This window comes from Chlamydotis macqueenii, chromosome 12 (assembly GCF_036417535.1).
Source record: "Chlamydotis macqueenii isolate bChlMac1 chromosome 12, bChlMac1.mat, whole genome shotgun sequence".
NCBI lineage: Eukaryota > Metazoa > Chordata > Aves > Otidiformes > Otididae > Chlamydotis > Chlamydotis macqueenii.
The window spans coordinates 4,531,127-4,551,234 of record NC_141567.1 but is presented as its reverse complement, the minus strand read 5'-3'; the positions used below and the strand labels follow the sequence as shown (position 1 = coordinate 4,551,234).

The 20,108-nt window shown below is 39.9% G+C and overlaps 1 protein-coding gene across 1 annotated transcript in view; it reads right to left on the bottom strand.

The window, feature by feature from the left end:
- Positions 1-20,068, bottom strand: part of FAM169B (Protein) — a 38,642-nt gene extending 18,574 nt beyond the window's left edge. Inside the window, exons 1-3 of the mRNA XM_086757424.1 lie at positions 19,961-20,068; positions 7,187-7,320; positions 4,304-4,403 (exon numbers count right to left, since the gene is read on the bottom strand). Of these exons, the coding sequence (XP_086613550.1) occupies positions 4,304-4,403; positions 7,187-7,320; positions 19,961-19,979 (253 nt within the window). The 5' untranslated portion in view covers positions 19,980-20,068. The remainder of the gene's footprint in view (positions 1-4,303; positions 4,404-7,186; positions 7,321-19,960) is intronic.
- Between the last annotated feature and the right edge of the window lie 40 nt (positions 20,069-20,108).

Sequence of the window (20,108 nt, the reverse complement as noted above, 5' to 3'; positions counted from 1 at the left end):
ACGTGATTACAATGATCTTGCAGCTGCAAGACTTAATGTGCTTGATCGTGCAATTGCAAGAGTAGGTCAAACGGATTAAGTCCAAAACATTTCACAATTAACGGAATATATACATGCTTAGTTGGGTGGCTTGCCCTCCAAGCACCAGCTTGCTAAACCAGTACTTTGATCACTTGCGGTCAAACATATTCAAGTGTTGCAAGAAGCTGAGAGCCTGTGAAGCACATGATTCCATACTACTATGGGTATTTGGAATACAGTACTGAAAACATGGAATTGAATTAGGCACTAAGCATAATGCAATTGTGATTATGAAATGTCTCCTTTTGCTCGGCAAACATGGATCCCTTCCCAACCCAGGTCTGGATTATATTTTTACTTTCTAGGCTATGCTGGCTAAATGTTCCCACACTGGTGTGCAACTATTTGAATGAAATGTGCACATCAGGACTCTACACACAGAGTAAAGTAGAAAAATTAAAGTAACATCCAGCTTGGTTTTTTTCTCCAGCCTTCATCTGAATTGCTGAAATACATCCCTCAGTCACAAACTAAATTAAAGGCAATGCTATATACAAGAGATGTAATTTGAGTTTGTTTAATAAATAGAGAATGTACTAGTTCTTTACCTTAAATAAAGTCATCTTTACCTTAATTTTGTCAGTACTTCAGGCTGATGGCATACTTACAGAGGCTACTTTTGCCCGATTGCCAGAGAATGGTAAATTACCCCAACAAGTAGTTCCATGCAACCAAGCCTAGGTCGGTTGCTCTGATAATGGAGTGAGCTCAGAGATTCTGTATTAAACTGCATTCTGCAACACTGATGTACCCTGAATAGCTGTGTCCCCCAGTTCTCTATCTTTGAAATGGAGTAAGAGTATCTCTCTCTCTCTCTCTCTCCTAAGTCTTATCAAAATAAATACATTAAAGCTTGGGAGGCATGCAGATGCTGCAGTAATGGCAGCCATTCAAGTATCTAAGACAGATATATTTCCTGCACCAATTACATTTTCTTCCACAATTTGAGTTTTACTCAGTGATTTGTCACAAATGTCTTGTGATAAATGTTCCATGGCATCTAACAGTTATTGTAAATTATTATACGCAGCACACAGAAAACGCCACAATAGGGTATATTTATTTAGTGGTATAAAGATGTTAATCACCCATGCTATGCTCCGTAAGCCCTTACAACACAATTCTCATTAAAATATCTGTACGGATATACTAACAGAACAGAATACTCAGTCCATCAAAAATAAATTAAAAATGCTCCCAATCAAGACCAAGTCCTAAGGAAAAGCTACCATATTCATCTTCTCTTTGAAACATGCAGGTCACTTCACACCACTAGCTACGCATCACTTCTGGACAATCCATCTGATCAAGATGATCAGATATAAATCTTAGTGTTGGAATCAACCCCTCTTTAACCTTTAACCAAGAATTAAATGCCGTCGAACTTTAAAGCTCTTCACGGGCAAACTTGTAGCTAGACAGCTCCTTGATATGAACAGAAGCACAGTAAGTGGTGACAAGCAGGAAATTTGCCTCTAAGAGCACTCCTGATGAAAATAAAACTAAAATGCAGACTTACTGAACAGCACATGAGAAAGAGAAGAGATCAACATCAACTATAGCAAGATTGTTTGATGAAACTCAAGTTCACAAGAAAAGTGTAAAGCTGAAGGGAGGGAAAAAAAAAACAACATGCAACCTGTTCAGTGTTTTAACTTTCTGCCCATGTCCTTAACTAACGATGACTGAATTAATAAATGCTGCTTTTCTCTGAAGGACTGGGTTTTGAAACAATTTGATCTGTTCACTGGTCAGAACAAAAGGTCATATAGGTAACCAAATCCAGATGGACTTGTCATACTAATACAGTCTGCTGCCAAATCTGTTGAACTGTGGGAAAAATATCTGAACAAAATCCTTCAAATGTATATACGCATATGCATCGGTATACGCGCATGCGCACACACACGCCGGCAGGCTTTAGGGAACTAATGAAAATTTATTAAACTTCATCTAAAGAAAAAAATCACATCCGTCAAATTTGATGTATGTAGGAAAGCTGGCCACATGTTTATAGCATATAAAATAAAGAAACAAAGAACTTCCACTAAAATCCTTTAAATCATACTTTTGAAAAGAAATATTAAAAGCCAGATGATGTAGGCCTTACTTAAATAACTAGACTTACTGATCTCTGTGAGCCTGTTTCTGTGACTATGGGCTGGTGACTCAAGCTAACGTCTGGCAAGAGGTTCACAGTAGTCAGTCAGTCTGTTGTTTATAATACAATAAGGTGTTTACTCTGCTAGGTTTAAGCTTTTAATGTAGATACTTATCATATAATTTAGGCTCCAAGGTGGACTTGTTTGACTTGTTCCTGTGGGAAATAATTTTTCCCTTGTGTACATGTATCTCATTAATACTTCTTGTTACTAATACTATTAGATCATTTAACTGAAGATTTGTGCTAAATGCATTGTTTTCAGCTGCATTTATTTAATAATTCTTTATTTTCATACCATAGTTGTTACAGATCCCCATTCCTCTTGTGCAGCTTAAACTAACTTAATGCTGTTTCCAGCTGCATTCCTCTAAATGTGAGTCAGTAGGTGTGCACAACTGCACTCACGGAGCAAGCCTGGCCTCCGGTGTAGACATTTCTCTCCTTTATCACACCAGTGTCTACCTCCCTTCAGAAAAATGTTAATAGAATACATAAATTAATGTCAGGAAAGTAATTCTATATCGATAGTTTTAGAGTGACCAGAAAGTCTTTTGACTACACTTGTAACTTGGAAATGTCTCCTACCTTCAACTATGTGAATTACAACCCATTAGTGAAAGCGTACGTAAAAGGAGCTGGAAAACTTTGCAGAATTCACCTCTAACCACAGATAATTTTAAACTGGTTTTTGTTCTTATAAAGAAATTTCCCGGTTATAAGGTTTGGACTGAACAATGAACACTTGGTTACACTAACAGAACCTGTTCAGGGAGTGTAAGATCATTACCTGACACACTTTAAAACTGAACATTGAGTGCTAAACTTCTTTGCCTTCCCTTTGTGTATTACTAAGAACCCAGGCTATTAAAGCCTTTCAGGCATAATTTATAGCTTATCCTTTCAAAACAACCAAAAAAGTATGTTTTTAATGACAGATGTAATTAGTTTGCTGCCACATTTGGAAGCTGAAAGTTTAAGAGGTTTCATCTGTTCTGTATTCCCTTCTCTAAGTGATACAATCGGTCAACGCATACGTTCATGTCTTTGTTGTAGACATGCCAAAAATTCTGCAGTCCACTGCTTCACAATAGCTCCAACACTCCTTATTTAACAGAGCAGGGTTGCAACCTGGGCTTTGGTTATTATGTAACTTGGAGTCAAGTTTCCCGTTAATGACAGTGGTATTGAGAGTTGTTACTTACTTCACATTTGCATTTTTTCACATTTCGTAGTCAAAGACACTTGCCTAAGAGAGTAAGCAGGAAGAAATCAGGCTGGTTCTGAAAATACTGCGATCCTGATAACAGGAAGATAAAACTTGGATACGATTATTGATCAAACCTTAATAACCTGTTGATACTCTAAGCAGTGACTCATGAAACAGAACCACCAGTAAGCACATGCTGACTTCTACTGCCTGCGACACAAACGTAGCGTATCCCTGTCTGGCTGACACGTGGCTGTAGTAGGAAAACACCAGCACTACTAGCAGGAAGCAAGGCAAAGCTGGTAGAGTTTAAAGAATATCTTGGGACATCTACCAAATTAAATGGATTTAACTCAGTTCCTGAGCATGGTGTCACTCCAAATTTACCCCTCACACACCAACACTGGAAATAGGAGGCAATTAAACCTAGGATTGAAGAAGATGCCATAAAGTACAAATAATATAAATAAGAATCAGTAAGACCTAATACAATTTCACACATATATTTGCTCTTGTTTAAGGATTTCAGAATTCTAACCAAACTATAATGTGTTAAATTTCACATCATTCTGAATTAGAAAAATATTACCCCACTGAACAAACTCAGAAAGAATAACAGATTTACCCAAGGTGATTTTTCATCTACCAGCAGAGGTACACACAGAATTTAAAAGCCCCGATTGTCAATCGCCCCTTCTAATCAGTAGCCTACCAACACAAATTCCTGACAGGTAAACTGTATCCATTTCACATTCAAAACAAACCCCAAAATATTTAAATATATAAACAAGGAGACAATCTTAAAAGTAAAGAAAGTACTCAAATTTCAAAATATTTTGACCAATTCTAACCTGTCTCTTTATCCTTTGGATCAGTTAACAGCAAGATTTTGCAAGTAGGATTATTTCGGTAGAGAGGGACAAAACACACACAGGAATCTTCAATTTTAACCTAAAAAACAAACAAGCCCTGTAGCTGTTCATACTGCAAAGCTCCAGAAAAATATTTAATGTATTAGATGCACTTGTAGTATGTTTTACTAACATGCATGGTATAAGCTTAACACAACACCCTCTCAATCCTGAACTCCAAGGCACTGAAACATACATAATATTGTAATATTATCACTAAGTAATGTTAATTTAAAAGAAAACAAGCTACTGAAGTTAGTGAAGACCTCAATGCTGACTTACTACCATTAGTACATAACCTGGCTCTGAACACTGCTGCATGCAAACAAATGGTGTTATGAAAGACCAGACACACCAAATAAAAACAAATATAACTTGCACTTCTTACAGCATCGTCCAGCTGAGTACTTGTGGTGTTTTGCAAACAATGAATTAAGCCTCGGGGTACAGGGAGTATCAAAGCACTAGGGCAGCGCCTGGGCAGTTTATCTCTGAGGCACAGGGAGGGTGGATAATTGGCACAAGGTGGTTAAGTTGCAGGCAAAGCTAAAATCAAAACGCAGCTCTCAAGCTCTCAGTCTTAGACTAAACTTCCAAATTATGTGACACATAAACACAAAACTACTGTGCTCAAACAGCTCTACATGCATAGAGATGACGATTTCCATATGAATATTGCAAATGCTCTCATGTAAGCTGAGGTACAGGCAAAGAGCGTGCATAATTTAGCACAGTATGTACTGTACTTTCAAAAATCTGGTCCATTGTGTATGTGTGGGTGTGCCTCTCTCTCTAATTGCACCCATTTGTCAGTTTGCTATGAAACTCAAATCAGTCATGTGACACATTTAATATTTCTTGGTGCATGGAAGGAGTAGTATGAATATGGATTATTCAAAATAACAACTTGAAGTTTAAACCAGCATTCACTAGTTTATGAGTACCAGAATCGTGGGATCATCTACACAAACACTGGACTCCAGGAAAAAAAGAATCTGAAAACTGCCTGAGATCTGTATTCCTGAGCTTCCCGAAATCTCCGTATGTTCTGGGGATTCAGTTGTTCTTTGCATGCTTCAAATATAAAAGCATCGATGCCATTATGGCACCTGGGAGCATTACTATAATGAAAAGGCCAGTACTATTTGCAACACCGCTATGACTGTTATTTTGTTTTATAAGGTAACGTGCACTTTCACAGGTGCTGAAACATCAGCATGAGCCAAGAGTAGCTCCCGGTGTGTGAACGCTGCCAACGCGCTTCCATCCTGACTTGCAATAATCCTTGCTATTTGTGTACTGAATGCTTCACCAAAGACCATGCCATACCAAAAAGAAGTTGTGACCCGGGCAAATGGGCTGACAGCCACTTAATACTTGCTAAATCATTAGGCATGGCTGCCCATCCTGCCACTTGAAACCTGCTTTAATTGAGATGTATGGAGAAAAAAAGCTTGATAACTGCAGCTATTATTCAAACACCAAACCCCCCCATCCTTCAGGTTGTAGATATAGAATAGATTGTTAGCGCAGATGTTTACTGGGGATGGAAGCTTTACCTTATTACATTTAATTTATTTTTATTTACAAAATATCAACAGTCTTTGAACTATTCACTGTAGAGTATAAAGAAAAACACAATATAGCAGGAACATTACTATTACTTATGCCCTTGTCTGACTGCAGATTAGATTAGAGCTGAATTAAATGAATGCAAAGAGGAATGTGTTGCTATGAAACTCAAATCAGTCATGTGATATACTTAAGGTCTGATGACAAGCCACAAAATCAAGACAGCTCTGAATCAAAAGTCAGAAGTCCAGCCTTAACTGATCTCAGTGTGTCTAGCTATTGCAGGAATACACACAGCACTGCCTGGGATTTCAACTTACTCTCCCTTCTAATGGAACAGCAAATGAGCCTCTAAAAGAACAACCAGGCCTGAAAGACTGAGGTAAGGACACAGAAGCCCTAAACTGGAGGATCTTCGCACGGTCAGGTTTGTTTGTATTTAACCCGACATGGTCCACTAGAGGGCATTACAAGAGTATTTAATGCTAGTTACAGTCACAGCTCGAAGATGAAGATGGCCATCTGAAGCAGAATTTTTCTGGAAACTACTGCATATTATTTTCCTAAATTGTAGAAAAGCCACCGTATTGCAAATATTTATTTCAATTAATCCACTTACTGGTTTGACAGTACACTAACAGTCAGCCCAGGACACCTTTTATGATCTAGAGAATGCCCAGAACGAAAGGTTTCACAGGTTGACTGAAGTCAGAATTTTTAACAGGCCTGCTAAGTCACCTCCAATGCATTCCCCAGGTAGCTCAGGAATGGACCCTAAAGCTTCGGCACCTACAGTATTTATACCATCTATCAATCACATCTGATCAGAATTGCTTGGGGAGAATGCATATTCAAAATTACCAATGTAAGTATTGGAAAGAATGGAAACATAAGATAGACTGTATCACACCACCTGTGTAAACTGCGCAGTAGAAGCAGAACACAGAGCTGGGCCACGGTGTAAACATCTATTAAATTAACTTTTGATTCAGTTCTGTAAGGAGGCAGGTCAAGATGCAGAGTCCAGCTTCAAACTCCCATCTGCACTCAGAGGGTTTTAGACTTGTCGTTTAAGCTTCTCTCTCATTTGCAGCATGCAAACTATTTGAAATAAAGCAGAATTTGATGATTTTAAGAGATTTGTAATCTGGCCACACCAGTTCACCCCTATTCACACACAGCCTATGAACACAACCAACAAACTAGTTGGCAAGTATCTAACTTGCAGCGCGAAAAACACCAGTCTACTACCTCTTCTCCTCCAGGGATTGAAAACACATCAGGAATGGAGGATGATTTCTTCAAGAGTTTTTCATAGTATGTTTCAACATCTACTTGCAGAACCTCTGGATCTCCTGCTAATGTATCCACCAAGTAAAGGTGATCTGTAGTTAAAACAAAACACAAGATACTTTTACTTTTAAAATTAATTAATTAAGAAATACGACTTTTAAAACCTCAGTTTCCCCAGCAGCTGCTTGGTGTAGCTGAGCCCATTGGAGCCTTTTGTACAATCCTAGCCTAAAATAGCAGGGTTGGTAAAAACCTATCTATATGTTATTTACCTCTTGACATGCAATTTTACAAAGCAGAACCATGACAGCATCAAATCACATTTGTTTCCTCTGAATTCAACAAGCACAGTTACAAATTTCTCTAGGTTTAAGTAAATGGCTTTAAAACTGGAAGAGAAAAAAAAAAAACCAAAAAAAACCCAAAACTTCAGAACACAGCCTGAGTTTTACTACTATCTACTACTGTCTAAAAATATAACAAAAGAATTCCAATGTTTCCACTCTTTCTTGCAAGACTGCCCCTTTATGGGTCAGTCCATGATCTGTTGTATGTCATTAGTTTTCTCTTTCTCTTTTTTGAGTAACTTCAATTAGGCACTTTCACAATAATAAAATAAAGAAAAAAAAAAATTAAAATATTTACCTGCATAAGAGTTCTCAAAATAGTAACCGCCATCTTTTATGCAACATAACTTTTAATCCATGTGACTCAATGCTGAAGGGCATTCACACAAGGTTTTTGCTAATTGCATGCAAACAAAAATTACATACCTCTGATGTCTGTTACCTAAATGCAATGTCCAACTGTGCTCGTAAGGAACCGAGCAACCTCTTTCTAGTATAAGAAACCATACTGACTCGTGTCTGATCACCAGCTCAGGATAAAGAACATCAGAAGAAATGGGTTAGCAGTCCAAATAGCGTTCTGCCAGTCTTCTATCATTAGAAAGAAATAATTTCAATTTAAGTGTCTTTCAATCAACAAGCTACGCCTGCAACTCTTGTAAGCCTCAAACTGAGAACAAAATCTTCCACCACACTGCCATAGTTGGAATCGTAGCTCTGGATCCTCCATTTTTAATAATGGTTTGCTCTCACATGGCAGCTCCCATGACCCAAGTTTAATGTGAAATAACTGCACTGATATTAAGCGCAAAGTAAACGGCTGAGACAATGAGCAGTCTTATGAGGGCCACTGCAAAAACTGTCAATATTAAGATTCAGAAACTATGAATCATAAAAACCATATTGAAAATGATATCTTTCCATGTAAAAGTAGGAGCACGGGATTTGCAGTACCAGGTCAGATTATTCACCCATGGTCCCGCCATGCTCCCTCCAGCAGTGATCAGCATCCGATTCCTCAGCAAAAAGGTAAGAAGCTACAACCGGTAATTCTCCAGCACCTAGCACTGCTTAAAATGCTTTAAACACTATTTTCCTGCCCTTTGCAGGCAATCAGCTTACATCTTGAGGCTTGACAGCAAAGCTATGTAGTCAGAATGCTAAACAGAAGCTACTCTGTAAATGGGTTTCACAGTACGTTTGTCTGTGACAAAATGAGAGAGGAAGCAGCACTGAAATGCTGGCAAGCTGAGCCACATCATAAAACCCCAGCCAGCACCGAGCAGCAGCAGTTCTCTTCCCAGTGTGCTGTGTAACACCATCAGGCAAAGAGGCCATATAAGGGAAAGAAATTAAAGATTATTATTAAAAACTTCAGTAATGTACTGAAGTAAATTTACTAGTAAATTAACTCTTTGGAAAAGATCAGCATGTAAGACTTAAGTTTAGCATGAAGAAAAATATTTGCCATGCTAATAAATACTGTTCATGAGATGCTGCTTACAAGGCTACATCCTGCCATTATTAAGCAAAAGCAACTTAATAAAGACAATAATGTTTTCTCCTCACTGAAAACAACAACTAGTACTTTCAAAGTTATGCTAACTTTCTGGTACATAATATGCTTATATTCTAAGGTAATAGTGACCATTTGAAGGAGGAAATAATGTCACAAATTAAATAACGAGGCATTAGAGAAAACTTCTGATTAACTTTCCATTAATACAGCTTTCCACAGACTTTTTTTTTTTTCTCTAAAAAACACTTTGAGACTTCCAGGTAACTTGTTTTTCCTGTGTAATACTCTGAAAATGCCCAAGTGAGTTAGGAGCACACATTCCAATAAAGGGGAAATCCTAAAGCTTTTCATGAAGAAACAAATCCATCTTGGTTTCTGTATATAAGGGAGAGGAGGGAGAGAGAGTGTGAGTGAGGTTCCCTGAGTGACAATACGGAGCAGAAGTCTAACTTTAGGGTACCCCAGAGTGTCCTCAAGAAGACAGTTGTGCTTTTGTGAACATCCTCCAAAACTTGCACCCACATGCAATACCACTAATACTGTTCAGCTGCCACCACCAGGAAAAAATCACTAGTTTGAAATTTTTTTTACATTAACTAATGTGTTTCCCAGTTTTCCCCAGTACAAAGCAAAGAAATCATATTTGCCCTCCTGTATGCATCCCTTTTATGTTTTTTTGTATACAGAAACAACAAAAAATTCAGCATCTAAACAGTGTTTGACTACAACAATTATTGCTAGCTAAAAAGATGTCATAAAGGTTCTAAAATCAATTGCAAAATAATTTGTTAACTTCACTTTAAAAGGAAAGCAGCGCTATTCTCCTCTGAGTGCTTCGGTCTGAGGCCCCTGCCAGCATCTTGGGATACCAAAATTCCAAGGAGAGCCTTTTAACCTAACGTGAATGACAGGATTTCATTTGAATTTGATCTTACCTAGGGGCAACAAAAGAGCACATTGTGGCAGCCAATCTGCTAGGCAGGCAGCGAGCCTTTCCTTGAAACAGGCGATGTGCACAAAGGGTTACCATCTGCGGGAGGGAGGGAGCGAGGAAGGGGGGAGCGAAGGGGTGAGTCATAAAAAGGGGGCCTCTTGCTGCAGACACAGAGGAGGGACCATAAACCATAAGGACAGTAAATTTAGAACGGGAGGCCTACGGCATTAGAGGGATTCCTGACATTCGCGCTGAAGTGGCTGCCATCTTAAACAGCCAAAGCTGGTAAAGGAGGTCAAGACATCATCTGGGCGGATTCTGCACAGCAGTGACAATGGAGGGTGTGCAGACAGGTACCAGACTTTGTCTTTTACAGGGCACGGGCATCCAGGGGGAAGGAGGAGGAAGTGTATGCAATTCCACTGAAAAAAAACTTTTCTACAGATAAACAAATGAGAAAGCTGAATGGGCATGTTTCCATTTCAAGCATATAGAACAGATTTTAAAGCCAAAACTAACACTGCTGCTGCTTCTCCTCTCTTTTGTTTCCATGGAGCAGTCTGGGCCACATTCTCAAGCGAGGATGTGTAAGTGCATCTCCTCTCACTGTACTGATCTGTCATCAATTTGCACTAAGAATCTGATTTTTAAAGTTAAAAGCTGCAGCTAAAACCAGCTATACAAACAAGCAGGCACTGCCCACACAACTCAGTCATCTCTAGCAGACATGACCCTCCAGCACCAACAGGTACCTCAGCCTAGAACATCACGCAGCTCTCCCAGTAAGGCCTAAACCAAGGCCCCTGTTTCAGTCTTGATCCCTAAACTCAGCTTTTTCTAAACCCACTGCTATTCTAAACCCACCTCTGGTTTTCTCCAGAACAGAGAGCTGAATTTTATGCTGGTTCCATGAAGTGGACAAATATCCTTCTTGAGAGGTGAAAGTCAGACAAATTTCACTTCACTTATGACCCAAAAAGATCAATATGTGGGAATCCAGATAGATCTGATTAACATCCTTATGTTCTGCATCAGGTAGATAAATAACAAACGCAATTACAAAATAGAAGACAATATTCTACCTTAAACTAGAAAATAATTTTTGTACATTAGAGACAGATCCTCTTCATTACAGATTCAGCTAGAATTTCATTCTATCAGTTAAATTATGCAGGAAAAATTTCTCCATGGACAAAAGAATTTCTTCTCAATACAACAGAAAACACATGGCGCACACATTTGTATGTGAAATTCCAGAAGTGAAACTACAGACTGCAGTAATGCCTGAAGGTAAATGACATACTTCAATCTACTCAGATATTTGGAAGGTTCTTTTTGATGATCCTTCTACATCCTCTGCAACTAAATACTGTGCCATAATAGAAAAAATTTAACTAGAATATAGATAACCACAGACTTATCCCATGAACATCATGCTAAGCAATTCAAATGACCATTGCATTCCTCAAGCTGTCTTTCGCTAGTCATTTCAGTACCTGTGTATTTGTTTTACTATTTTGCCATTATCTAACAAATCCGTTACAACTTGACACAACCAACTCTATCTCTCTGTAAAGATCTCTTAAATACTCATTTAAGTTTCAAATTAGTATCTATTGCCAATATACCCAAGTCCTTTTAGATCATTAACCCAATACTCAATTTATTAAACAAGAGATATCTGCTTTCATTGTCAAGAATTCTCTACTCCTGCATTCATCTGTAGCTTATTAAGTTTCCTTAAGCCAACAACTTGGTGATACCTTTATTTCAGACTAGAAGCACCATTGAGTTGATTAAGATGCATAAAGGTATTGCTGGTACTCCCAGGAAAGAGTTAGTTGTTGAAAAGCCCATCTCAGAAACTTGTAAGAGCATTTAGGATGCAGGCGGATTGTAAAGCAAAATACATCAACCTCACTGTAGATGAAGCATGAAAAGTGTTATGTCTGAAGTGAATTAATCATTTATCCTACAACTACTTTTTCATGTTTTACAAACACAGAGAACGATACTACATGCATCCATTAGGAACTGTATGTTTACAGAAGAGCCATCAGTCACCGCGGGATTTGTATCCGGACTGCATAGCTTTTTACATTTGTGCAAATTTATGCACACTTCTACATGTAGAAGTATGAAAAATACTTAAGTGTGATTTCTAATGCTGCAGAAACAAGATAGATAAAAAGAACCTAATATTTCTAAACTTCACATGTAATCATTTTTTATTCAGTTTTGCCATTTCTAACGCTTGCAATAGCAGTACTGGTTTTATTTATTGGCTTTACTATTGGCTTTGTTTTCATGCCAATATATTTCACAATAAAAGAAAACTTCAGCAGATTCTAAGTGTTTCTGACAGTACTGTGAGTTCTTTTGTCCAAGAAGTATTTTCCTTTTTTTTTTTTTTCAAACCAGAAAACACTTTGCAATATGAGACAAACTTAGGTGCAGCAACACAAAAAAAAAAACTGTCTATGACGCCAGTATTTATGAGGGAGTGTTCTTGTAATTAAACCAGGCAACTGAGACCAGAACTCCTAAGATTTATTCTTAACATAGGTGTGTTTTTGTGGCCCCCAACAAATCTCTTCATCTCCAGCCCGGTTTCTTATCAGTTAAGTGTATGTCTTATCTACCACTTCAAAAGGGTGTGATGTTTTCCTTATCGGCGCCTCTGAAGTCACAACATAAAAAGACAAAGTCATAAAACATAAACTGTTCTCTGCTCTCCTGTGGATTGTCACTGCCACACTATGGCAGCACAGCCATGGCAGTGTCTAGGATTTAAAGATGATTTTTTTTTTTTGCTCTACTAAACTGTGCACATATAACAAAAGTGCTCTCAATTCCCCACTCGCAGGAGTGGGAGCTCTCTGTTAAACAGCAGTGCTTAACGTCCGCTCTTCTCCGTTCCTTCCAACGAGCTTGAACAGCTCTATGCATGTGGTTATCATTAGACAACCATATTTGTTTAACCTTTCAAAGGAAGGAAGAGGTCTTTGGCACGTTCCCGGGAGTACATGCAGAACCTGACTCTCACATCCTGAATTTAATTGAGCAAGTACATGTCAGAAACCCACGTTCTAGTGTAAGTGAAACTTCAGTATCATAACAAGTGTGGTGGCAATAGAGCTAGCAGGCAAATGCTGTGGTGTGATATCTGTCCAACGTGGCAAGGCAGCTCTTAACCACATGCTGTACACCATTAATGAAAACAATGTTCTTCCCCACTGCACTGCTTTTCACCATTACTAATAGAACAATCACTCTTGGAACGTAAAGGATGAAAAATAAAGATCATTGGCATTAACAGGTTTCTATGTTACAATCCAAAAATGCCATTTATATATTACTTACTAGTCTATCACAATTCAAATTGTAAGAAGGGGTTCAGAAGACAAACTAAATATAAGTTTCCATCTGTAAATCATTTTCTGCTGTGGAATCAATAAACGAAGGCCAAGGGGAAATAAATAATCGTAATCCCATTGCTAATTAAGAAACCAAACAGATTAAATAGATTAGTTCAGCTGTAGATATACATGTAAATTCTGCCACTCTAACGGAGAGCAGATCAAACGTTAGGCATCCCAAATCCAGGATGCTATCAGATTAGCCATCCCATTCCCGCTAACACATTGTTACTACTGAGTTCAGAAAAGTGACAAAAAAAAAAGCTTTAGGTATATGTGCCTATTTAGCAGAAGGTAGATGAGCAAAGGCAGAGACTAAACAAGCCTAACTCTGAAAAATGTCAAACACCTTCAATTTCTACTCTCACTTTGATGAGCTCTGAAGGCCCTCAGAACCTTGTATGACTGGGGTCTATACACCACATGTGTTATTTATTTTCCAAAACTTGGAATAGAAAAAAAAATAGACAAAGGAATTAAATAATTGATTTAATTATTTAGCCCTTTTTGGAAAAATACCTAGATGAAACCACATTATTTAAAATGTTTTCAAATCTAGAAAAGCAAGTTGCATATTGAAGGGAATCGCCTCTAACCTGTGGTACTCCTGCACTGAAAATTCCAGCAAAATGTTCCAACTATATTTTCCCTCGGATGGATCCTAAACAGCGTTGCCTTACAAAAACAAAGCCACACCCAACTCACAGTACAGATAAATTAAAACACATCTGTGTAAACTGACTACCCTCTATCCTATTATACACAGAATGCACATCTGGACTGGCATGGTTTGCACAAAGCTCTAACCTAAGGTAATTGAAAAAAAGCTGAGGTTATTATGGCCCAGAAACAGACTTTATAAATAAAAACTGTAGCATACCGTTAAACCATGGAAGTCCTACCAGCTGTAACTATGACATATCAGGAATTCGTACTTCTGCACATTTAACTCTCTTTTTCACAGAGCTTAAATGTAAAAAAGAAGGAGGGAGCTTACAGAATAACTCAGAGAAGATGTAGTCCTGAAGAAAAGGGGCATTCAGAATCATAATTAAGGCTTCAAGGTTCATGTTCATATCAGGTTTTCCTAAAGGAAATTCAATTGATTCACTGGGATTGCTGCTAATACTTCTCTCTGAGCCTGTGAACATCAGAATTGAGTTCTTAATATGTTTTTCCTACAACAGAGAGATGGGCAAAAATGCTCCTAGAAAAGTCTAACTCCAACTACTGAAGGCAGTGGATGGATTTTCTTGCATATGTAAGAAAAAAAACCACCAAAATTTGTCAACTTCATTATTCATCTAGCCTCTAAACAAAATAAAATATACAAGAAAGATATACATGTTTTCTAGAATGACTGTGTCCATATTAGGGGCTTTTTCCAGCACAGCTATGTCAGTGCTACACCTCACTGCATCACACCCAGAGCCAAAACAGCTATGCCAGCAGAAGTGCACAGCCCAGGCCTGACCTCAAATTACAATCTGACTCTTAAAATCTCGGCAAAGAAGAAACGGGAGGTCCTGAATGACACTGAAATATACCACTGAAGTATTTTCATTATTCAAAGAGGCTGATTTGAAAGGAAAATGATAGAAAAGCCTCTGTGAACAGTAGTAGAGCTTTTATGAATCACAAGTTAAAATGCAGAGAGTGGTAATTCAATCCTTCACAAAGACGGAAGATAGAAAGGAGGATGCATTGGTCAAAAGTCATCCTACAACTTGGGGGAAAAGAGGACGACAATGTCTCCCTTACTGATAAACAAGGAACAGTGAAATGGCAGGAAATGACAACGGAGTCTGGCAAACAGTCTAGCATGAACATGATTTCATTCCATGGGGAGAAGCCGAACAGACTGTCAGTTAGGACAGCTTCGGAAAATAGCTGTATTTTAAGAGCAAGGAGCATTTCAAACTATTACTGAAACATCCGCTGTCACAACCCGGCACGGGGGCTAGTATTTAAGTACCGCATTAAAGACATTTCCCTGTTACCACCATCATTCCAAAGCAGGTGTGGGACATCTAAGGCCGCACTACACACGGCCCGTATCTTCATTTCACACAAACTACAGCAGTATGTGTGGCGTACGTACCAAAAGTACCCGAAAGCTCTGGTTTGCTATCACAAAGGACAACGTCCCCCAAACAAACGATGTAGCAATGAAAATATGAGACAACTACCTAGATTTTCAGCGAAACTGGTTTCGGATACTGCAAAATTTGAGTTGCAAATGCTTTACACATCTGACAAATCTACTGCTCCCACCAGTAGAGTGCATAACTCTGCCTAAGAAAGCCCAGCAGCCTTTCTCCAAATTACTTGCAAGGAGCAGTTTGTACAGCCAGACTCATCTCAAAATAAAGCAATTAATTCGAGGAAAAAAAAAGGAAAGAAAGAAAAAAAAAATCCATTGCCCCAGTAGTTTCCACTTCGCTAAATTTATTACATGGCTGCAAATTAATACGTCACTTGCACTAGCAATCACAAGGCTCTCAGCCTGTCTCAGAACTCGCTTTAATAAACAGCTGCAAGTAGTGGAGGAAATATGTAAACATCTCTCATTTCTCTGTGCCATTGTGTCAGCTATTCTACATGTCTTTGAAGGTGCTCCAAAATCAGCATGGCTCTGCTTTTCCCTTTTTCTCCTTTTGGGAGGAGGAAGAAGCAGAGAAGGAAGGACAGGCTGGCAACAGAGGGCTAACTGTGCTTGCTGTGCTCTTGACAGTAAGGCTGAGATTGTTTAAATTCAGTTTACACAGGCTCTTCTGTAAGGACAAAAGAAACCACTGCTGGTGGTTAAAAATGCAAAAGGTTTTGATTGTAATGGCCTGACAATCAGCCAAAGATATGACTAGGGGGAAAAACACAGCAAGGCAGCTATGACCAGAATGGAAGAAACAAGGAAAAACACATGGCTTGATTTCAGAGCAGAAAATTGACTTAGGCTTTGCATAAACGACAGCATACCTCCAAGCTTGCCTGATCCACAGTCTGCCTGGAATGAGAACATGCAGTCTAAAAGCAGAGCCTATTAAAAGGCATAATGTTTCTAAACGGCATCTGTTACGTACTAATAAGCATTACTTAAAGGACACAGGCCTTAAATTGCTACCAAACATGCACTTATCTGAAACTGCTGCGAGGCAATCATTACAAAAATGTCACATGACACCATGGGAATTTGAAGAATAAAAAAAAACGTTTTTATTTAGTTTGGCTTGAAATCATTATGCAGAAAAACTATGGAGGCACTTTCTGAGATTCTGAAACTGGGCAACTTTGCAGGAATGAAACACCAGCAAGAATTACATCAGCAGAGCCATTTGCCATCTGTTGTCAGTAATACTGTAAAGACCAGCCACCAGATAGCAGTTTCAAAGGTTACAAACACAACATTTTTAAGCATCCACAGACCTCTCAGTAACCGAGCAGGACACAGTTTACTTCAGATATGTGTGACCTGAGGGTCTGCCAATCATTTTGCAAAGACAACAGACCAGAACTGTGAATTGCCTCACAGAGTGTTTGGGAGTCTCTCAGCACAAAACCATTAAACACTGCAGAAAATACATACCAGCCTGTTCTACATAGGTTCTTAAAACATACTCACAACCATAATGACTGCACACCTCCCACTTGCAAATTCAAACTGGCTAGACATTCTCTGGCGTTGTTTGTTTTCTCATACTTTCCCCCAAGGGAAGGAGTGTGTTCACTGTAATGCTATTATGGAAAGGCACTCGGGTTTGTTTGCTGGGTTTTGGACCCTATTTTTTCTTTGAGGGAAGTAGTTAGGATTTTGTTTCCTGTTTTCTCTCCCTCCAGACCATGACTACATATTTATGTTAAAGAAAACAAGGTTTCAGTAACTTGCCTTACCTGTGGCATGGAAAGCAAGGAGGTTATGACAGCCCACACCTCTTAGATACACACACTCCTCAGCCTGAGTAAAATTCTACCTGTTCCATGTGAGATTTCAGTTATACTGAAAGAGTATGGTTGTGGATCTGTTTCATCTTAGAGCTCTGAGAAGCTTGTCTAGATGTGGGGACCACATTCATTAATATACAGTACCTATGCTAACAATTTTGTGGTTCCACCTTCCAGGCTGCTAACCTCCTGTCTGTAAAGTGATTAACATGGATTTCATGGAGGGCAGGGAGATTTCCATGCTCCTAGAGAGACAGATGGAACCTTAAGGCTTCATTAGTGCAACTGTTAAACCAGACATACAGGTTTCTCACCTGGTAACTAACTATTTCTCAGGCTCCAGAATCATATGTATGTTGTTACTCACTGAATGTCTTGCTGTTAGATGGTTAACACCTACAGATCTGACTTTCAAAGTGTTCCAGCACCAAAAAGAACTGGTGACAAGGCTGAATTTAAAACAAGAATCTCAAGTTCTAGGTCAACAACTGGCCTGCTTCTTAACAGTAAGGTTTGCCTAGGACCTATAAAGGCCGTTAAAAACCTGGAAGTGTAAGCAATCTTGCTCCATGAAGAGCAGTTACAGGAAGGGACCTCAGGACCTAGTTGTAACATCTCAATTACAGCATAACATAAACTGAAAAGCATCATTTGCACAAGAAGAGCTAATGGCCAACTGCAATATGCTCTTAAAGTGTGCTGTATACTCAATCTATCGCCAATTGTTCCGCAATTATTTTAAACACAGGAATATCCAGTTAAATAACTAAGCCAAAACTTCGATAATACCTAAAAACAATAGCATCTGTCCCAAAAGAGGAAGGGGATGGAAGAACTATTTTAAACATTCAACTTGAGAGTAATGAAAAAGTCAGGGTAAAAATGTACACATTAACTGAAGTGCCCAACAGCACAGTGTTTGCTTGGACAGGAAAAACCAAGACCTGTTCATCTAGAGATCTTTTATTTAAAAACATCGGTAGAATTGAGTCTTCCAAAAAAAAAAAAAATCAATAGCATTACTACAGATGTTTGACTTTTGTAAGTGGCTGATAGGAGGAAAAAAATAGAGCAATCTGACTACAGTGCATTTAGCCACGAGCAGCTAGAGGAACTAATGAACGTCATTATTTTACTGAAGGGGATGAAGTAGGTGCTTTCAATAAATGGCAGCAACTTAAAACGTGTCTCAGAAGATAAATTAACTTTCTCCTCATTTACCTACTAGCATGACAGATTAAGAAAAGTATAAAAACAAAACAGTAGGGAAAGCAGCACAAAAGCTAACTGAGGTGATGCAATGGGCCCTTATTCAAACAAGTGCGTGAACAGAGATTCTTGGAAGTGCTCCTAGTCAAATATAAACCAGGAACACTACACACGCCAGACTCCCCTGGACATCCTCGGTGGAGCATGTGCAGAAGATCCACTGTCCTAAAAATCAGCTCCCTTAGCAAGCACTAGCAGCAAGGCCGTTTGGGAACTAACATGATGTCTGTTCGTTTCAAAGCCGTTTAAGTCCACCATTACCGAATTTCCGTTGGCCTCTGCTGGGCAGAACAGCTCTTTGCCTACTGTCAGAAACACTAGGAAATTGAGATGAGGGGTGAGAGGCCTTTTTCCCCAAAAATTAATCATTTGAGACCACGTATTTCTTGTTCTACAGTCAGCTTGCGATCAGCAAAGAAAGTTTTTACTGAACAGTTTTTAAAGGAAGGCTAAGAACTCTGCAGTATAGAAAGCCTTTTACATCTCTTCTCCACACCAAAATAATCCAACTAACTATTCTTCTGTGGACAAGCAGCAACGCGTTTACTGCCCCTTTTGTCGCTGTTAAACCATGCTCCTTTTGTTAAACCATGTTTTCGTTCAGTTTGGGTAAGCACTTGCTGATGCTGCCTGAGATTTGGCCTTAAAAACCCTGAAGTATTTTTACACAGTATTCCCTCTGCCCTTTAGCAGTTCCAGTACTTAGTGAAAGTCCCAAACTCCTGCACCTGTGCTGTGAGACCTCTGCGCACCCACTGGAAACAGGCGTTTGGAGGGGAGCCTTTTACCAGCACCACCTGCCGAACCAAAACCGACAGAAACCACCAGGCCAGTTCCTCCCTGCTTCAGGACGGGTTTGGATTACCCTAAAACCTGCAAAAGTTACCTGTAGGCTGGGGAAGCACCCTGAAGAGCCCGCTCAGGCTGAGCCCGCGTTGTGCGGGGGGGGTCCGGCCGGACCATCTCCCTCCCTGTGAAAGCAGGGCGCTGGGAGCACGGCAATAAAGGGGTGAGTCTCGCCCGCTCATGACCGAAGGCGACTGAGGAAAGTTTTCCTGGAAAAAGCCCGATTGTTTTGCGGCGTTTTGGCCGCTTCTGGGCAAAGCCTGGCCGCGGTGCTGCGGGGAGCCCGCCATTTGGGAGCGGCGGGGCTGGCTCCTCGCAGGAGCCCGAAGAGGCCGGGCGGGCGGCGGCCCCGCATGAGGGCAAGAGCGGGAGGGAAGCGGAGCGGCCGCCGTGAAGGGAGAGACGGGCCCGGAGGCCCGGCTGCGGGGGAGCTCCCGAGCGCTCTCGCTCCCCTCTTACCTCCTCCCTCGGCCTCCATCACTTCCTCCCAGGCGGGCGGCCACCGCCACGGCCCGCCCCCGCCTCGGACAGGGCAGCGGTGGGGCCCCGTCCCGCGGCGGGAGCGGCTGAGGGCGGGCCCGGAGGGGCGGGCCGGGGCTCGGCTAAC